Source organism: Phragmites australis, chromosome 20 (genome assembly GCF_958298935.1).
Source record: "Phragmites australis chromosome 20, lpPhrAust1.1, whole genome shotgun sequence".
Lineage (NCBI taxonomy): Eukaryota > Viridiplantae > Streptophyta > Magnoliopsida > Poales > Poaceae > Phragmites > Phragmites australis.
The window spans coordinates 362,130-381,670 of NC_084940.1; the positions used below are offsets into that span (position 1 = coordinate 362,130).

General features: G+C 43.2%; 1 protein-coding gene across 1 annotated transcript; it reads right to left on the minus strand.

Annotated features, from left to right (window-relative positions):
* Nucleotides 1–6,492: 6,492 nt before the first annotated feature.
* On the minus strand, nt 6,493–11,519 carry LOC133901951 (probable fatty acyl-CoA reductase 4). Its single transcript, XM_062343509.1, has 6 exons — nt 11,244–11,519; nt 11,031–11,134; nt 8,493–8,793; nt 7,952–8,382; nt 7,208–7,611; nt 6,493–7,032 (listed from the first exon to the last, which is right to left on the minus strand). Exons 1-6 carry the CDS (start codon nt 11,332–11,334, stop codon nt 6,885–6,887), a joined length of 1,479 nt encoding a protein of 492 aa, XP_062199493.1. The 5' UTR covers nt 11,335–11,519; the 3' UTR covers nt 6,493–6,884.
* Nucleotides 11,520–19,541: the final 8,022 nt, after the last annotated feature.

The following is a 19,541-nucleotide window of genomic DNA, read 5'->3' on the forward strand; positions in this document are numbered from 1 at the left end:
TTTTTGATTTTGATGATGATGATTCCTTCCGGGGAGGGAGGGAGGGCAAGGAATATCCGAGGCGCCGTGGATTTGAATGGTCAGGAAAGGCTGTTTCACTTTCTGCGCTGGGCCGAAGAGGCTGTACTGGGCCAGGCCAGGCCACGCCTGTTTCGCGTCGCCGTCGACGATGGAATGCCGCTCGGCAACCCCACCAACATCACCGGCGAGTACTTCACCAGACCGCCCCCGCGCCGGAGAACTTCACGGTGACCAAGGCCTCCATGGTGGAGTTCCCGGTCGTCCTCAACAGCCAGAGCGCGTGTCCTACGCCGCGCTCTCGTACCCGCCGGGCTCCGTCAACCCCACGCACACCCACCCGCGCGCCTGCGATCTATCTGCTGCTCCTGCTCGTTGTCGACACGGCCAACAAGCTCTACACCCAGGACCTGGCCACGGGCAACATGTTCGTGTTCCCCAAGGGCACGGTGCACTGGCAGTTCAACCAGGGCACCAATCCCACCAAGGCGCTCTCGGCCGCCATCCTGGATGACAAACTTGCCGTCATGACCTCCACGGGGATTCCCGAGCTTTACACTTGCGCCGGCGTGGAGCCGCCCGGCGTCGTGCTCCTTACCGGCAAGACTAGCAGCAATTAAAACGCCGTCTTCCTCGTCAGGTCACCCCCGCCTTCTTCAAACGGATCCGGATCTGCGTCGTCGTCGACTTCGTCGAGGCTGCCCGTGCGTCGGCCGTCGGGCCGCTTAGGTACAAAACCGCTTGGTGGGCGGGCCATAAGAACGAATGCTGCAGGTAGATCCATCGATTTGCTTCTTCAATTCCCCGAACGAAAACATGCATTGACTGGCTGATTCGCAAGCGATCGATGGATCCTTCGATGTTCTTCAATTCGCTAAACATATATCCTCAGCAACATACAACGCAAGACCATCTTCAATCATATTTTCTTCATTTTATTATCTTTCTGATTCCTTTTCATTCTCATTCTCTTTAATTTTTTTATTTCCAACAGTTTTCCTTCAAATGGAATCGCAAAGTGAAATAAGAGAAAATCTCGTCTTAAAATGAATGACTTGAAAATCCCTCCGTTAAGTGAAACCGTTAGAACGCTAAAAAGAACGAAAATCCCTTCACAACAGGATGTTCACCCGCAACGGAAATCCCTTAAGTGTGATCTTAACGTCCTGCATTGCGCCGCTCAACTCTCCGGCCACCACCGCTACGGTACGCCTTCTCACCCCTCCACCTAACCACCGAGAAGTTGAGCGTGGACATGGTCAGGCTCCTCTTCCGACACGGCGCGTCAGCGAACCAACGCACAGAGGACGAATGCCCGCGTCGTTGAGGGCCTCCTCCCTCTTCACGTCGCTACTGATCCACAAGGCAGTTTTGTGTTGTTGCTTCCATGTCCTCAACGTGTTTCAGCTTGTGTCAGTAGAGAAACATTCCGTACTATGCCTGTTGAAATACCTTTTTTTTTAACCACATTTCATACATTTTAGATGAACACGCCGGCGAGAGGTTCCCGGCGAGATTGATTCAGAGGGTTACTTTATCGCCGGTTTTGAGGAAGATTCAGGAGAGGCTGGCTGGCCCGACAGAGTAGATGGGCCCATGGGCAGGGTGCCGCCGGTCGTGAGTACCGAAGGGTAGCTGGTGTGCCAATGTAGGGAGGAGCACAAAAACGAGAGTAGTCAGGAAGAGGACGGCTGCGGATCCGATGATGACCCCCGGAGATAGTTGAAGGAGGGTGAGAGATGGGGGAGCAAGGGGTGCAATTGGTGGAGGAGAAAAATAGAACACCAAGCGAGAGGGGTAAGAAAGAACTGTTACCGTCCGACTAAAATTCAACGGCTCGAGAGTGTCGTCTAAAAAAACCGGTCGTTTTCAGCGTACGAAGGATAGCACCCGCTTTTTTACATAGCTTGATTTTTTTTATAGTACTTCACTACGTGCTCAATGTTTCTATAAGGGAAAAATGCAAAAAAAAAACCTAAAAATCACTTGAATTTTCACTTTCATTCTAAAAGTTGTTTGGTTGTAAAACCCCCTAAGTTCGGCTTTGATAAAAAAAATCCTCAAAAAATATAAAAAATTATAAGAATTCTATAAAAAATTATAGACAATTCTAAGACCTTCTGTGAATTTTTTTTCGAAAATAATATCATTTGCATTATATTTTATGGAGAGGAAGTTTAAAAAAAAAGAAAAACGTGCAGATCATTTTTTAATTCGAGTTAAATGTATAGTTAATTATTTACTAATCTAAAAATCATGAAATCAATTTTTCTAGTCTTCTTACATGATCCTCTATCTTCTAAAAATACATAAAATTTTGAAATAGTTATGGTAACGTACAGGATTGAGTAAATGTATTGCAAATAGATTAATTGATAATTAATACATAACACCCCAAAATTAGTGAAATTATTTTTATTATTTTACTTAAACAATGATTTGTATAGGAAAAATAATAGCAAACATGACAAAGTTAAAATAACACGAGTTAATAAATGAGCTGCATGTTTTTCTATTTTTCTAAATATCCTCTCCATGAAATATGATGCAAAGGATATTATTTTAGGGAGAAAGTCAAAATCCAAGTGAATTTTAGGGGGTTTGTATTTTTCCCTTTGTATAATCTTTGTGCAGGCCTGAGAAAGATGAAACAGTAAGCTCATGAGAATATATATTCTGCTGTATTATAAGCTGTAAGTTTTTTATGGCATGGCCTTTAATTTAAAACCTTGTTGGCAGTGTATTATTAAAATGTAATTACTTGTTAGGATCAACTTAGATATAATCGAATGTTTATGTATCTACAGTGTAAGGTCAACTCCAACGGAGTCGGCTTCCACTGCTACAATGCGGATACGAACTCTGTGCACCCGCATCTGCGCTTCAATGGAGGCGGCTTCGAGCTCTACAATGATGCAGCGACTGCTCAGGGAGGAGAGAGGAGCGGCATATTTGCTGGAGGAAATGCTCTGCCGCAACACTGTGCGGGGGCCCACTCGGCAACGGCTTGGCGCTCCCGCGAGTTCATGGAATAGGTCGTGGCGGAGGCAGAGGTGGCGGCGTGGATTGATGGTGGCTCACACAGATTCGAGGAGGGCGCGGCGACGGAGGGAGGGAGGGGGCGTGGCGACAGAGAGGGGGAGGGAGGGGCGCGACGAAGGGAGGAAGGGGGCGTGACAGCGGAGGGAGAGAGGAGAGCACATGATTCGACGCCAATGGAGAAGGCACAGGCGGGGAGCGCTGGAGGGGGAGGCGACGGGGCTGAACGAATAGAGAAGTGGAGGGGGCATCGGTTGAAGAAAAAAAAATTAGGGGAGAGAAGATACGAGATGAGATATAGAATCTGCTAGAGATGGATGGAACGAGAGATGTTGTAACAGTGATAGGAGATATTGTAATAGTATTTTAGAGGATGTAATTTTAAAATAGTTGCTAAAGTTGGTCTAATACTATAGTGTAGTGCGCCAGGTTAGATACGACTTAGTAAGTAATGTACCCAGGTCTGTTTGGTTGGTGACAACAAGAAGCCAGATCAAATATTGGTGACGGTAAAAAAAAAAACGTTTGGTTCGTGAACCAGCCAATTTCAGAGCAGTACCAAAATTAAGGGTAAAAAAGGGCGTTTGTATTGCAGTTATGCTAAATTTTCTGAAAGCTATAAGTATGATATGTAGAATTCATATGTAGTTATTTTTTTTTCCATCAAAATATAGTTAACATAGGTCTGAATTTTCAGATTTAATTACAAGAATACAAAGATGCAAACCGATAGCAAATCTGAGACACGGATTAAGATATATAATTGTTTAAAGCTAGCTAATCTAAAAATCCAGCATTTAATGCAATCACTCAGCTACTACCACCTCATCACAAACATGGATTGCCGCCAAAAGTTGGTGAGCAAATGGCTCTCTCCAAACTTGGCCAACGATTGGGCTGGCGAACAACTGGGCATGGCCAAATTTGGTTGGATATGATGTAGCAAAAATAATTCTATTAGCTTATGATACGTGATTTTAATGATTAATGATAATATAGTTATTAAGATTAATATATTTGTTAATAATATATATTAGTAGGTCTTATAGATGTAATATATTAAGAAGTTACCGTAATCGAGATAAAGTTTAATTGGATTGGAGAAGTTATAGGAGAATCGACTTCATCAGGATGTCCAGTGTAGAAGAGTTCGGACTTACCGGAGCATTGTGCACAGAGGCTGAAAGCCTCACCGGACAGTTCGGTGTTCTGTGTGTTGAACTCACCAGAATATTTTTAACAAAGGTGGAGAAAACTGAAGACCTCACCGGATAGTTTGGTGATCTGCACAGGGTAACAATAGAGCATTTCTTGCAGAGAAGAATGTGAGTGCAAAAGACTGATAATCAACCTATTGGAAGGTCCGTTGCTTGGTTTGTGCACACCGGAGTATGGCACCAGAGTATTTTTTGCAGAGGCGATTGCAAGTGTTGAAGAATGAAGATCAACTTACCGGATAGTTCAGTCATCACAGAGATGAATGCACCGGGGTATTTTACACAGAGAGACTATAAAAGACTTGAATGGCTCAAGATAACTCACCGGAGATCCGGTGATGGATTTGAAGGCACAACAGATTGTTCAGTGTTCATATAGGCTGTGAGTAGAGTTCCAAGGGCTAATTTCTGAGTTTGTACTCATCGGATTATCCGATATTAGTATTACTGTTATCATCGGATCATCTAGTGAACCGTTGGGAAAACGACTAGTTAGCGGGTTTGATGCTATAAATACCCTTCCACTCAGTCATTTGAATGTGTGACATGCTGCTGGGGCCTAAAGGAATCTCATATACACTTTAGAAGGTATCCAAACCAATAAAGTGCTTAAAGTGATTATTCAAGACGATTAAGTATAAGACTAGAGATTGTTTATTGCTAATAGGCCTAGAGTGAGTTGTAGCTAAGTGTTGTAGCTTGAAGAATGGATCAATGAGTGATCCTAGCTTGTACCGAGTGGTACATCGACGCCTTGGAGTCTTGGTGACTCGCTAGTATCTTAGGTCTTGATGGCTCGAACTTGTTAACTCTCTGACTTGGTATGGAGTAGTGACGACAAGACATGTGTACGAGGATGCGAAGACCCTTGCCTTGGTGACTCAAGCTCTGAAGTGATCACGATGGCAAGAGATCGGAAAAGAAACTTATGATGAGATCTTGCCTTAGTGGCTTGGTGGCTTATCCGGGTTGAGATCTTGTCTTTGTGACTTGGTGACTTAATAGCCGTGATCGGGTGCCGACCGGGAGATATCCTTTGTGGAGTTCCAACATGGACTAGGGGTAACATTCATACCATTGATATCACGGGATAAAAATCTCCAGTGTAGAGTTTATCTCCCTACCTTATTTACGTTTTCGTATTTACATATTTGTTATTTAACTTAATAGAGTATGTTGCAATCATATTAAGTAGTAGAGTAGACACACTAGATAAATCTAAAACATATTTAGATAGAAATTAAGATAAATTTATCTTGTGAAGTTTTTGAAGCACATTTGATTTAGATTTTTAAGTATTATAATTCACCCACCTCTTGAGATGTCACCGTACCTCACACATGGCCAAATTTAGACTCCAAAGTAAGCAGCGGCCAAATTGTCCGAGCGGAGTCAAAATTTGGTTGGGCACGATAGGGTACCGATCCAAACAACCTCCAGTTAAATATTGTGCTACCTTTAACATATACTCCCTGTAATTTAAAATAAATATCATTTTGGGTTACGTGCAACTAACTGTTTCAAATTTTTTCTATTTTTTATGTATTAAGTTTGGATATTTGAAAAGTATTTTTATAAAAAATATACTTTTGTTATACATTATCAATGTATTATAATAAAAAAATAGTAGTTAAAGTTGTATTTTAAGAACTGTGTCATACCATAACGACATTTATTTCGGACTGCAATGAGTATTAAATATTTTTTTTACCTTCAAAGGTACAATATCGTGATGTGTTTTTACCTGTCGTAGTGGTTGATTGCAATTCGAATATCTATTTACATTTCTCGGAGAGAATTACTTGTATATTGGGACCGCTTTTTTTTTTTTTTGAATTTATCGCGTCCTGGACGGGAGGTTTTAGTCCATATATGTTCAATGAGCTTAGCTTTCCTTCTTCTTCTTTTGTGATACTATAGTAAATTTGCAGCGATTTGAAATATAACCCGATACTTTTTAGAGTTGGTAAGATAAGAAAACGAATTTGTTGGGTGAATTCGATGAGGCAGAAGAGTCGATTCCCTTCCGATGAGATGCATCGGTTGGAGGATCCTCGGGTCGCTTGGCATCGGTTGCACCGGGTCTCTTTCAGTTTCCGATATGATGACAGTCCAAGGCCAAGTGTAATGGACGTACATGATGAGATATACATAGCCCAATCTGAATGTTGCAAGAAACTGATCAAGTGCAGAAATCCGATGACGCTCATCGATCATATACACCAAGGGAAATATTAATTGCAAGAAGAAGAAACAGAACGTTACTCCATGCATAGTGTACATCTTAATCTCCCATGACTGGCAATACAATAACCAATAGAAATCGAGAACATGACAAAGCAGCATACTAGTAGGAGTACTTAGCTGGAGTAGTTTCTTTTCCTCCCCACCGTACAACACAATAAGAAAGCAATGGACACCAGCTGCAGTTAGCTGCTACAACATGCATGCATGTTACTGCTGCTTGCACAAATACGTATAATATAGCTGCTGTACGTACGTCCAGGCACATCGATCGATCGTAATCTAATCAATGCAATGCAATACGTGCGGGTGCAAGCTAGGATGCATGGATATGTATCTTCTATACAACCTCACTCGGACGCGTCGTCACTTGAGGACGTACTTCATGACGCCGGGGATGTGGATCTTGTAGAAGTAATCGTCCCAGTCGATGGACTTGGGATCGACGTTGAAGGCCACGCTGTCCTCCACCGCCATTGCCAGCCGAAGCTTCTCCATGTTGGCGTCGTCAAAGCTTCATTCGATCAGCCAATGCAATTCCATTAATTGATCAATTGTTATTCGGAGATTCGATTCAATGAAGTGTGTGTGTGTATTGACCACTCAAAAAAAGATCAACTTTTTTTGCGAATAAAAAAAAAGATTAACTTTTTTTGCGAATAAAAAAAGATTAAATCAGCAGAAATTACCATCCTTTGTAGAGCGCGAATGGGCCGTAGAGGTCGACGAGGTGCATGACGAACCTGTACTTGCGGTTGAGGTCGTTGTAGAGGTGCGAGAAGAGGCCGCAGCACAGCAGGTTGAGGAGATGCAGAAGCTCGAGCGGGAGCTTGTACTTGACGACCATGTAGAGATGGAAGGCGGCGATGGTGCTGAAGAAGTGGACCTTGCGGGCGCGCACGGGCTCGCCGTTCTTCCCCACGCGCGGGTGCTCGCTGAAGTAGCGGAACCCCGTCCGGTACAGCACCGCGTACGGCGCAGGGTTCCGCAGCGAGGACGTCGCGTGGTACACCGTCTGCTGCCCGCGCCGCTCCGGCGACGCGTGCGCCACCGTCGCGGCCATCATCGCGTTCACCACCATGTCCCCCGGGATCTGCGCGCATGCATGCATCAACATGAGTAACAAACAGCTAGGAGTAGCAATTAAGGCCCTCCCCTCCCGACCTGCATCGGTACTAAGCTCCGGTTTGCATTAATTTAGATCTACATGCATTAATTTAGTACTATATCTATACGGTTGGCTGGTGCATGCAGCGGCTTAAATGTGCTTGCAAGTGTTGGATGGTGTGATAGATAGATACGCGTGTCGATCGCGACCTAGCTAGCTCAATTGCCCAGGGGACCAACGTACGTACTTTCCATTTGCCGATCGAGACACTACACAAAATTAAAGCAAGCAAAAATTAAATTACAGTAGCTTATTAATTAGTTACCACGTCCATGGTGAGGTCGAGGTCGGCCAAGAAGCAGGACAGGTTCTGCTTGGCATAGCCGATCAGGATGGCATCGATCGTCCTGGTCCCTTCGATCCATCCTGGCAGGGGGTCCTTCTGGATGCTGGTGATGATGCTGGGGCGCACGATGACGACGGGGATGTCGCCCCGGAGCTGCCCCAGCATCATCTCCCCCAGCGCCTTGGTGAACACGTACGTGTTGGGCCACCCAAACCCACGAGCCCTCGCGAGCCCAAGCTCTTTCATGGCCCTCCTCTCCTCCTCCTCCGCCGCCAGCTGCTTCTTGGAGTCCCGGGCCAGCCTCAGCTCAGCTTCGATGTCCAGCTGCTGATGCGTGCCCTCCCTCAGGGTCTCGCCCTTGTTGAAGGCTCTCTCCTGGACAAGCCCTTGCTTCTCGCCAGTCACATAAGCTGCCATCGCATTCCATGCATGCATACAGTTTGAACGGATTCATCAGCAGCAACTACTAAGTAGTAGCAGTAGTAGTGAATAATTTCATGATCAATGATCGATATTTTACCAGTGGAAACATGGAGGATGACCTCGAGATTGGGGCACTTCTTGGCCAACTGGCACATATGCTTCACCCCCATCACATTCACATCCAGGGCCACATCATACCTCTCGTAGAAGTTGGTGGTCGCGGCCCCATTGACGATAACGTTGATGTCTTGAGTCATCTCTCTCAGCTGGGATCCCTCCACGCCGAAATTCTCGTAGACGATGTCTCCAGCCAGCGGAACGATCTTCTCTTGGATGAAGGACTGGAAGCCCTTGCCGTGCTTCTCCCGAAGAAGCCCAAACAGCTCCTTCCCGATCACCTGCATCACACAGCATGCCAATTTTTACAGCTGATTTTATTCATCCTCCACCCTGCATGCATGCATCATGTCTACCTCGCTCAACACAACTCTACCAATGCAATCACGTACAAATTGATGTAGACTTCTATATAATCTGATGCGGTCCATGGCTACGGCAAGGCACATCCATGCATGCTTATACTGGTCCATGACATGGCTGGTGATTCCAACATGTCTAATTCTTGTCTAGCAATGCGAGACTTCATGGCTAGCATAGCATGATGAGAGTAGACTTCCTTACTCTGCTAATTGTTTGGGGTCCCAATTCCCAAATGGAGATCGCGGGCAAGATGCATGCTACAAATAATGAGGCTCAGTAATGCATATTTGCGCTGGGAGATCTACAAGGTGTCCTTTGGTCTCTCTCTCTGTCTCATTTGCAGAAACTCAGTTGGGTCTGTCAAAAAGCTGAAATTTGCCTGTCAAAACGATGAATGCATACAGCCATACAGGGACCACACTGAACCTTATAATAAAAAGTATGTACTCATAATAGAATTTTTGGAGCACGGAACCCCAGTCCCAGTGAACTCTCTATCCCTATGGTCCTTCATAGAACACAGTTTTTTGTTATCTTTATATGGCATTTTGATTTTTTTGATCATTTCTTGGAGACCTGTTGTGTATCCGAGTGAAAAAAATGTTACTGTCAGAAATACTGACAGCACTGACAAAATTTTCTGTGTAGCACATGTCTGTCTCAGTTGTTACTTTCAGTAGTAAAGGTACTCCTATGTTCCAACTTTTACCATATCCCTCCTTTTGGATTTCAGCTTTTACTATATCTTTTTTTAGAGAAAAAGATTAAGGACCACCGGAAATCTAGATAGTAAAACCAAGACAATATCTGAATTTCATATTTTCACAACACACCACTAGTTCCTGCAATATTCAGAGTTTCAGACGTTGTATCTCCAATTGATGCAAAAAAAAAAAACTAATTTCAGAAAAAGAAAGAGAGAGGATGAATTCTTTAGCGCTCCTCACTCCCTAGCATCAAGTAGCCACTGCATCATGCTGCACATTGAATTGGGCAGACTGCATCATGCTGCACATTGAATTGGGCAGTACAAGTGCTGAGACAGTTTACTCTTGCAGAACTAACCCTTCCTGCCAAACCTACCATCGTACTCACTACTACAGTACTACTCTAATACCCTATGCAATAACTCCATACAGCCTAAGCAGGCATCTACTAGTACCACGTTGCATGCAACTAGCTGCAAATGATTCCGAGTCATGAAAGTTCAGATCTACATGCATGCTGCTATGGCACTTGCCTGGTTTCTCTTCTCTTTTTTGGTAATGTCTATGCTTTGCTTTTGTGGTAAATTTTCAGAATGGCTTGTAGAGTTGTACAGGAGCCTAAGTATCTAGTAGTTCTTTGATTGTTGTAATCAGATTTGTATTAACTGAAATGACACCTGAAATGTACAGTTTGGCACTTTGGCTGCACCAAAATATACAACCTTATGCATGCAGTTTTGGCAGATCAGGTCACAAGTACAAAATCATGATGCCCACCTTGAAAGAATCTGCACCTGCACCTATGGCATGCAACTAATCTGAGTCTTCAGCAGCAGCATAAATAACTGTGAATAGTATCTGCCTTTTAGTACTAATACTGTTCTTCTGTATGTACCACAGTCCCACACACATATATACGGAGTATATAGCATGGTTCATACCTCAATATTGTTAGTCTTTTTTAAATGAAATTATTAGGTAGTAAAAAAACTGAAATTTTTAGTAACACTAACTGTGTCTGCGTCACCAACAGCATAGTTGCACTATGATGTGGTGATCTCCCTTTTGAGGAGAATTCCAGTGTCTAAATTAAGATGTATAGATGACGCTGTCGGAGTAGCAACATGAGAAACCAAATATCTTATCCTCATAATTTTATATTAGCTTGTCACCTTGTACCACATAAAGGAGGGAAAAAAAAATGAGACAAAGAAAACAACACAGAGAAAAAAGAAAGGAGCGACTTGTTGCAGGTTTGTTTGCCCGAAGAATGTTTCAGGTTATTTGCAACATCAACTTAGTTAGCTCCATGCCCATATTGTTTAATATATGCTTATTACTTGGAAAGTGAAAGAACAAAAATACACTAGCTAGAACAGAAGAGAGGTCAGCAGAGAGCGAGCGAGCATTATCAGAAGTGAATTAGAGCAGCTAGCATGCAGACTCACCTCAGTCTCCACCCGTTGCTTGGCTGAAGCTGCATCGGGCGCTCGCACCGGGAGATAGATCCTCTTCACGTCAGGCTGGACCCTCAGTATCTTCTCCACGAGAACTGCAGGCACCATGAGAAGCGCCCGAAATTAGCAACAACAGGCCGGTGAACACATGGAACTTTGTTTTGTTTATCGATCGAGACAAGATAGAGAGATGCATGTATATACTCTTTCCAAGGAAGCCTGTTGAGCCAGTGATGAGGACGCTCTTGTTCTTGAAGTACCCACCGATTCTCCCTTCGTCCATTGTGCCAACCATCTCGATCTTGTGTTGTGTGTTTGTGTAGCTCTTAGAGAGTCGGGGGAGAGATGGAGAGTGTGTATGTGTCAGCGAGAAAGAGATCGAGAAAGGCAGGGAGAGAGATAAGCACGTAGTACTTGGCGATAGTAGGTTTTTGTGAAAGACACCGCAACAAAAGAGGCTCTTGAATGTGATATTTATACACAAGCTAGCCAGCCCCGGCCACCAAGGACTGCAGGAATCAAGTCTTACTCCTAACTAGGGGTTCGAGTACACGTAATACTAATTAGAAATGGTAAGATGCTTGAGCTTTGCTAGACATCGGACAATAATGCAATGAGATTAGAGGAAACCCAATCGCTGTCTGCGGCAGATAATTTGCTCAAAAGGAGAGAGAAATCTTTGCTGCACAAGGAAACCGTGTGTGGACGATGAACGACAGGCCAATTAATCGAGCGTGTTGTGTTGTCATATGATTCACAAGGGAGAAATCATAGTGCTTTAATTAGTATTTGGCAATAACTCAAATTGTTTGTCACAAACTAGTGACTAGTATTTAGAACTCATGAAGTAAGATAGGAAGAAACAGATTTCCTCCCCAACAAGTAGAAAGAGAAAAGAAAACAGGCTACTAGCAGATACTGTATCATACAAGACAAAGAAATCAGGTACAGTTAGATGAACGCGCTACATTGTAGGTACGAAAAGTTATTTGTCATATCGGCTATTCTTTGACGACGGTTGAGCATTAGAGGTATATACAACCTTAAGCAAGCTATTATTCCTAACCACCGGAATGTTATTCGTTTCTTCATCCCTTCAATTTGTACGTGGATGGGTAATGCAGTGCAGCTTGATCCACACGTACGTATTGTGACTGACAAAATTCCGACGAGGCATGTTTGGTAAGCTAACACAGTGCAAGCTAGGGTGACCTGAACTACTAAAATGACATGTCAATTGGGTGGGTCATCACTCATCAGCAAGAGTAGGCCAACAAGTAGTGTTTACTGCTATAAATTAATGGAGTAGAGGATTGCTTCAACAAGCACGTACAATTGTATCTAGCACCGTATGTAACAAGAGTACTTTTTATTTTTAATATAGAGACAATCAGACAAGTATGAACTTAAAGTGGCCGGAATTAAGGAGCTTAAGGGCAAGGCCTCCGCCTGCCCAGAGTTAGCTGGAACTCTTTGAATGCCTGCCTTGCATAGTTGCATGGTCCCTTGATCCCTTCCCTCGGGGACCACTTTGGAATAAGTTGATCTCCTCTCTCTGCTGGAGTATTTTTTTCCAACTTTTAGAATGCATGGCAGATCTGCTCCGGTGAAGCTAAGGTACAAGTATGCTGTTTCTGGCAAAAAGGAGAAGCACACCACATTTTTAGTTTCAGATATGCAAATGTAATGAATCTGTTTGGTGGTCTACCTTGTCAATGTGAACTTCCAGCAGCAGAAAAGTAGCCCTTGATCTTGCTCCCTCAGACATGTGGTTGTACTAACCACGAAAACTTTTGAGAAATACTAGTTATTATCGGCGCATTAAGCAAAGCACTTGCCGTAAGTTCCGGAGTACAAGAGATGGCATTTCGGTCGGTGTTTATGACTCGTCTGCATCAAGTTTCAGGGCATGTTTGGTTCACTATCATATATTGTCGTATCTTTAGTAAAATCATGTTTAAAATATGACGAACAAATTGCTCGTTACGTCTTAGGTAAATTTTGGTAAGGAAATTAGTCTATAAGAGGTAGGATTAAAAGCTAAATTTTTTAACACCAAATAGCTGCTAGAAAAAATCTAATAAAGTTTAGCAGAGTGTGACAATAAACCAAACATGTCCTTATTGTGTTTGATGTTATGTTTGTGTGCCCGCCGCCAATAGAACATAGTAACCTCTACATCCCATTTGCATGTGCGGATTACTATGGAATCGTGTGCCTCAAGGATCAGAGGCCAAGTCTAATTTGCAGTCTAATCGCTTGTCCATGGGAAGGAAACCAAGATAGAGGTGGCACCAAGATCAACCATGAATTTTTATTAAACAATATGTAGTATGTTACTCCTCCTCAAGTAAAGAGTCAAGAGGAGTAGATCGATGTGGATGGATGAAATCACTGCGTATCATGTTGCACCAACCAACCAATTAACAAATGCAAGGGCAAGCTGCAGCTCAGCTAGCATGTGCATCGGCTTCACGGCACTGTAGCTCAGCGGCGACCAATCCTCTTACAGGGGCGGATTCAATGGTGCAGCAAGAGGCCAGGGAGCCCTTTTTAGCACTCTAGCTTTCATATATACTCCGTATATTGTAAGAGAAGAGGGAGAAGAGCATAAAGATGATATGAAAAAAAGAAGAGAAAATGTAGATGAGCTTGTGAAGCTCGATAGCAACGTTCCCGAATAGAACCGAACCGACAGAGGTTGGAGCCCCATCGGAAAAAAAAAATAGATGAGCCCCTTAGGTTGCTTGCTGGCTCCTCCGGTTGAGATATCACGTGGCGGACTGCATTTGCAGCATGCATGCATGCTTGCTTGCAGTGATGATGTGGTCCTGTATGTCTATAAGCTACGTCACTGGCGACCGGCTCTCTCAATTAATCCTTGGCGATCTGCACCTACACTACTGGGTAGTGGGCACTGAGTTGCAATTGAATCCGCCATCAATTTTATTCGAGTATGGTATTTTTTTTTCTTCTCATTGGTATGTTTAGGTCAAGACTTTGTTAGGACGATAATTATGTGAAGCATTCATGCCCTAGCAATGAAGTATGCAATAGTGGTTACAAGTCGTAGTTACAGAGCATGTGTACAACATCTTCCTTTCACTTTCCATTGCAGCTTGGATGTCAAACTAAAAAAAGCACAACAAATCAGATCCCCTCATGAATATAATATAAATAAATAAATAAATAAACAAACAACCGGTGACGCACAGCTATCATCAACAACTCTTCAACAGAATGCAATTAAAAACCAGCTGAATAATCTTATCAAAGGTAAATCTCTGATAATAATTTCGGGTATGATATACAGTAGTTGCGTAGTCGGCGTTTTGGATGTGCCTATGGAATGTGTGTGTTTGTTGCTCAAGAACACCAGAGTTATTCAGGTTCAGACTCCTCGTGGAATAATAGCCATATATCATGTGTATTCTTCTTTATCCTCTTTTTTCACAGAATATATCCCTTTATATTTCAGGAGGGAGAAGTCTTACAAATAGGCTCAATCAGCAGACCCATACCTATCCTAAGAAACGATATAAACAATCATTACAAGCCTACATTCGCTGTGCCTGCCTTGGATCCCTATGGCGACCGTCCCGTCCATCGGTTCCACCCCCGTTTGTCATGCCCGAAGTGCTCGACCTGCCATGTCTTGTCGCAAGCTTCCCACATGTGTCTGCTGCGCCCCCTATCACGTTCGCGCGCCCGTTCCGCATCAATTGATGTCTGCGGGATGGGATAAGGTAACTCTGCGCCGACCTTGCCGTCTCAGCTAGAGTGGACTGTCTGGGGAAGGAAAACAGTGTGAGTAGCAGTATTAAATGAGGACCAATTTTGGCTTATTGCACGTGCACTTCATCTCGTGATGACCAATTTGACATTGTTGCACGATGTCCCCCGAGCTATATCCTGAAGTGTACCGGCGGTGACACGTGACCTCAAATTCATTGTTGGCCCGGTCGTAGATCTTAGTCCGATGAAAGTGTGCCTTATTGATTTCCTCCACCTTAGGTGCAAACCTGAAAGTCAATCTAGGCCCCCTAAGTGGATTTTGGCTTATTGATGACAAAACGATTAAGGGACTAATATGTTTATCGAAGCTATGAACAGGTTTTAGTCTCATTTGTGAAGACACACGACGATTGACGCCCCTCGAAAAGAAAAGAGAAGCGGTTTATAGTACTCAATAGGATTTAATTTGTTTCATTTTTAAAATTGAGTCTAGGATAGCCGTACTATCAATAGGGATTCAATTGTTAGCTTTAATGTTGTCTCGATGCTCAAAGTAACCTATTAGAACCAATAGTTGAGAGACACATTCACCCACAGACACCGGAAAAAAATAGGAAGATTGTGCTGAGTTCGGAGTCTCTGGTGTTCACCGGATACTCCGGTACTCAGTGTTTTAGGCCGGAGTCTAAAAAAAGACTCCGCCAGAGAGCCTCGGTTCCGAATAATTTTTAATTGTTCTGTGAGCACCCGTCCAAACAGTATTCAAATTAATCATCAGGCGGATCATTATTCATAATCCAACCTCAACGATTAACCCGAATACTATTCTGGCAGTCCCGTCACGTGTTTTGTGCCCAAGGATCGGAACACATGCCTCCAACATAGTGCATCACAACATAGCTTAATAAAGAGCAAGTAATAAATATTTATATTACAAATATTAAGCATGCAACTGATTTCAATAATTTACAACAAAAGCGAGCTAGGAGGAGACAAAACCCCTCAACTCCTAACTAACAAAAGAGACTACGCAGCGGAAGAAAATAAACTATACAACAAAAGGATATGGAGCCACATGCCCTTAGGCTCCATACCAAGAGCGCCGAATTCGGAGTAGAGTGTGCTACTCCTGCCCGCCACCCTGATCGGCAGGCACAAAGTAGCCAAACACCGCCTCTTCCTCAACAGCAGCACCTGAAACGCAGGCATGAGTACGAAGGGTACTCGCAAGACTTAAACCATATAGAGCACATAAACATAGCTCGACTCCAAGGATTATGCATTAAGCCATTAGCAAGGATAAAGCCACATGGTTATGTTAAACATAAGCGGTAAGCAATCTAGACATCTATGTGTGAGCAACAAACTTAACCAATAACATGATTCTACCCTGCATATACCAACTGAACATAAAGGTAATTGTAACCAACATAAACATAAAACTAGGACCAACATGAGTATATATGTAACCAAGAACCAACTCGTCCATCTCCCACATAACCAACCACAACCACAATCGAAACTCTACGACCGGGTGCAAATGAAACAATAGCATGCTCATGACCAAGAGCGCGGCAGTTCGAACTGTTTATACACCCTGCAGGGGATACCCCTGGACCCACACGACTCGGGGACCATACGGCTTGTGCCACCCGCTAAAGTGCACACAAGGGGTTACCTGTGTCAACCTTTCCCAACCAACCCCAACCGTGTGGGGCATGCATCGCTCAACGCGGTGATACTAGAACTACTCCCGGAGCAAACTAGTACCGCTTACAAGCCCGCCCGCTCACACCGTTGATGTTCACGCCCACAAAGCCACAGCTGCGAAGGTATTCGGCTCACCTTACCATTAGATCGGCATGTGGTGAGTAAGGTAAGTGCCAAAGCCAACTACCCCGACGATCGGCCTTAAATGATGCAAGCGGTCTACGGTGTCCGGTCTTTCTCTACCGGCCTACCTAGGGGAACTCCACATCCGGGCAGGACAAAACACCATCCTAGCACCACCCACATCTCGTCTCATACTCACCACTCATACAACCATCACCAACCAATCTCCAACATTGTGATCATAACAAAAGTAAATAATGCCTATGCTCGCGAACGATGAAACCATTCACCGCTCGACTTCTACCGAAAGACCTATGCATTGCTAAGCATTTCGATTAATTTGTAATCTAGACAACAACATATTCAAGGCGACAAGGGTATGTATAAACAACATATCAAGGTATAGGATATGCAATTCAACATAGGATCTACCCATTTATACCCAACAATAACTCACTAAACATGCAAACATACATAAGCATAATTTATCAATTTTAGACTTCATTCAATTCGATTAAATGGGTGCAATATGCAAACATAATAGGTTGCTTTCTTTGATGCACTGGTTCACAAAGGTACGGCGCCTCGGGATCGACCTCGGTCTCCGGGATCAATGGATCGGCGTGTTCTAAGAAACAAAACGCGTGCAATGATAAGCATAAATGAAATGCAACAATTTAAGCCACAAGGTGCAAATGATGAAATATCATGAAAATATACTTTAAAATGTAGGAAAATATTTTTACTAGCTAGAACAGGTCATAAGAAGACTAGCAAAATTGGTTTCATCCATTTTGGATTTGTAAAGAATTAATGGTGAATTAATAAAGCTTAAGCCTAATTAATTAGCCTAAAAAATTTTATTCGACATTTAATGGCTGGGGATATTTTTAATAGATATAGTAGTTTATTATGAAACCAACAAAATTTGTTTCATGATTTTTGGAGTTCGTATGAATTAATTATGAATTTTACAAGTTTCAGTAGAGACTGATGAACAGTGCACCCGGATACTCCGGTGAAGGTCGGATACTCCGGGGTACCGGAGACTCCGGGAGACTCTCCGGCAGCACCCTCTCTGTTATTTTCGGCTGGAGCTCACCGGAGACTCCGGGAAAGGCCGGATACTCCGGGGAAGCTCCAGAACTGGGCTGTTTTGAAGGGGAAAATGCCCGGAACGAATTACAATCTTCTCCAAACCAAAAGGGAACATGTTTGAGCTAGTTCAAGGGTTCTAGAACTTATTTAACAACTTAGAAACTCCATTCCTAACTCAAATTCATCCAATTCCTCAATTTAGGGTTAAACTCACAAAAACTCATGAATTTCACTCTTTTGCAAAATCGACCAATCGAATCACGAATTCCTGCTATGGGGAGCCTAAGAGACTTACCCACAACACTTGTGAAGGTTAGTGGCCGCCGGGTGATGAAGAAAACGGTGGGAAATCGAAGAATTCCGGCGTTCTTCACTTTTCAACCCTAACACCAAAAGACATCCAAATCGGCTCAAATCCTTCGGGAATTAGCAAACAAATTGGAGGAATGGAATGCTTGTGAGCTTGTGATCGCAAAGGTACCACATGCATACCTTGATTCGGCTCCTTGAGAACGAATTTGAGGGAGAAAGGGAGAGGGGCTTGAGAGAGTGAGAGAGGGTGGGGGCTCCCTGTGCTGCACGGGAGAGGCACGGGAGTGTGGTGGGGCCGGCCAGCTGGTTGGTCCCACATGCTAAGGAAAAAGTCCGCTTTGACTGCAAAATTCATTCTTTTCGCTTCCGAATTCGATTCTCTCATCCGATTGACATGAAACAAATTGTGCTAGAGTTATAAAACAAAATTACACAAAATTAAACATAATGCTTAAGAAGCATAATTATGCTTAATTATGTGATTATGGAATTTGGGACGTGACATGTTCGGAGTCTCCGGTGTTCACCGGATACTCCGGTAGTTGGTGAATTTTGGCCAGAGTCTACGAGAAAGTCTCCAGCAGAGAGCCTCAATTAAGCTTTTATTTTTAATAAAAAAATATCATAGTCTCCGGTGTTCACCGGATACTCCGGGTAGATATAGTTTTTGGCCAGAGTCTCGGTTAGCATTTAATTTAAATGCCCGGAGTCTCCGGTGTTCACCGGATACTCCGGTACCTGAAGAGGCCGGACAGTCTGGCAAGTCTCCGGACTGTTTCTTCGTGGTGACTAAGTCCTACCCGGAGACTCCGGTGAACATACTCCGGGCAGTTCAACAGAACCGTAACGGCTAGTTCTGACACCGTTCTGAGCCCGTTTTGGATTTCAGGTCGGAGACTTCGGTGTTCACCGGATACTCCGTGGTAGGTGAGTCAGAACAGTAATGACTAGTTTTTTAGGGTTAGATATATATATAGGACACCTATTCTATACTCCTAGGAGTATGTACTCCCACATGCAATATACCACCTAAACAAACACTTTATACTCTTTTATCATTTTTAGTATACTCTAATACTAATTCTAAGATACTCCAATATAAGTTGTATGAAAAAAAATTCAATGTTAGCCTTTCATTTTTGCTATATACTCTTTTTTATACATAAAAGAAGTATATACGCAAATTAAGATAAAAATCATGGAATTTCATAAAAATTTTCTTGGGATTTGTATTGTAGTATCTTATAATTACTAATGAAGTATATTTAAAGTGATAAAGAAGTATAACACATGTGTAAAAGTGGTATATGAGAGGTGGGAGTACATACACCCAGGAGTACATACTAGTTTTCCTATATATATATATATATATATGTATATATATATATATATACCCCTACACCTCCTAGCATTTATTGCTTGCTGTTGCTGCTGAGCTCCACCTTCAAAAAGCTTCCTAAGAGCATTCAAGAGCCCTCCAAACATCTCTAGTGCTTAGTTTTGCGCCAATTTTGAGAGATTACG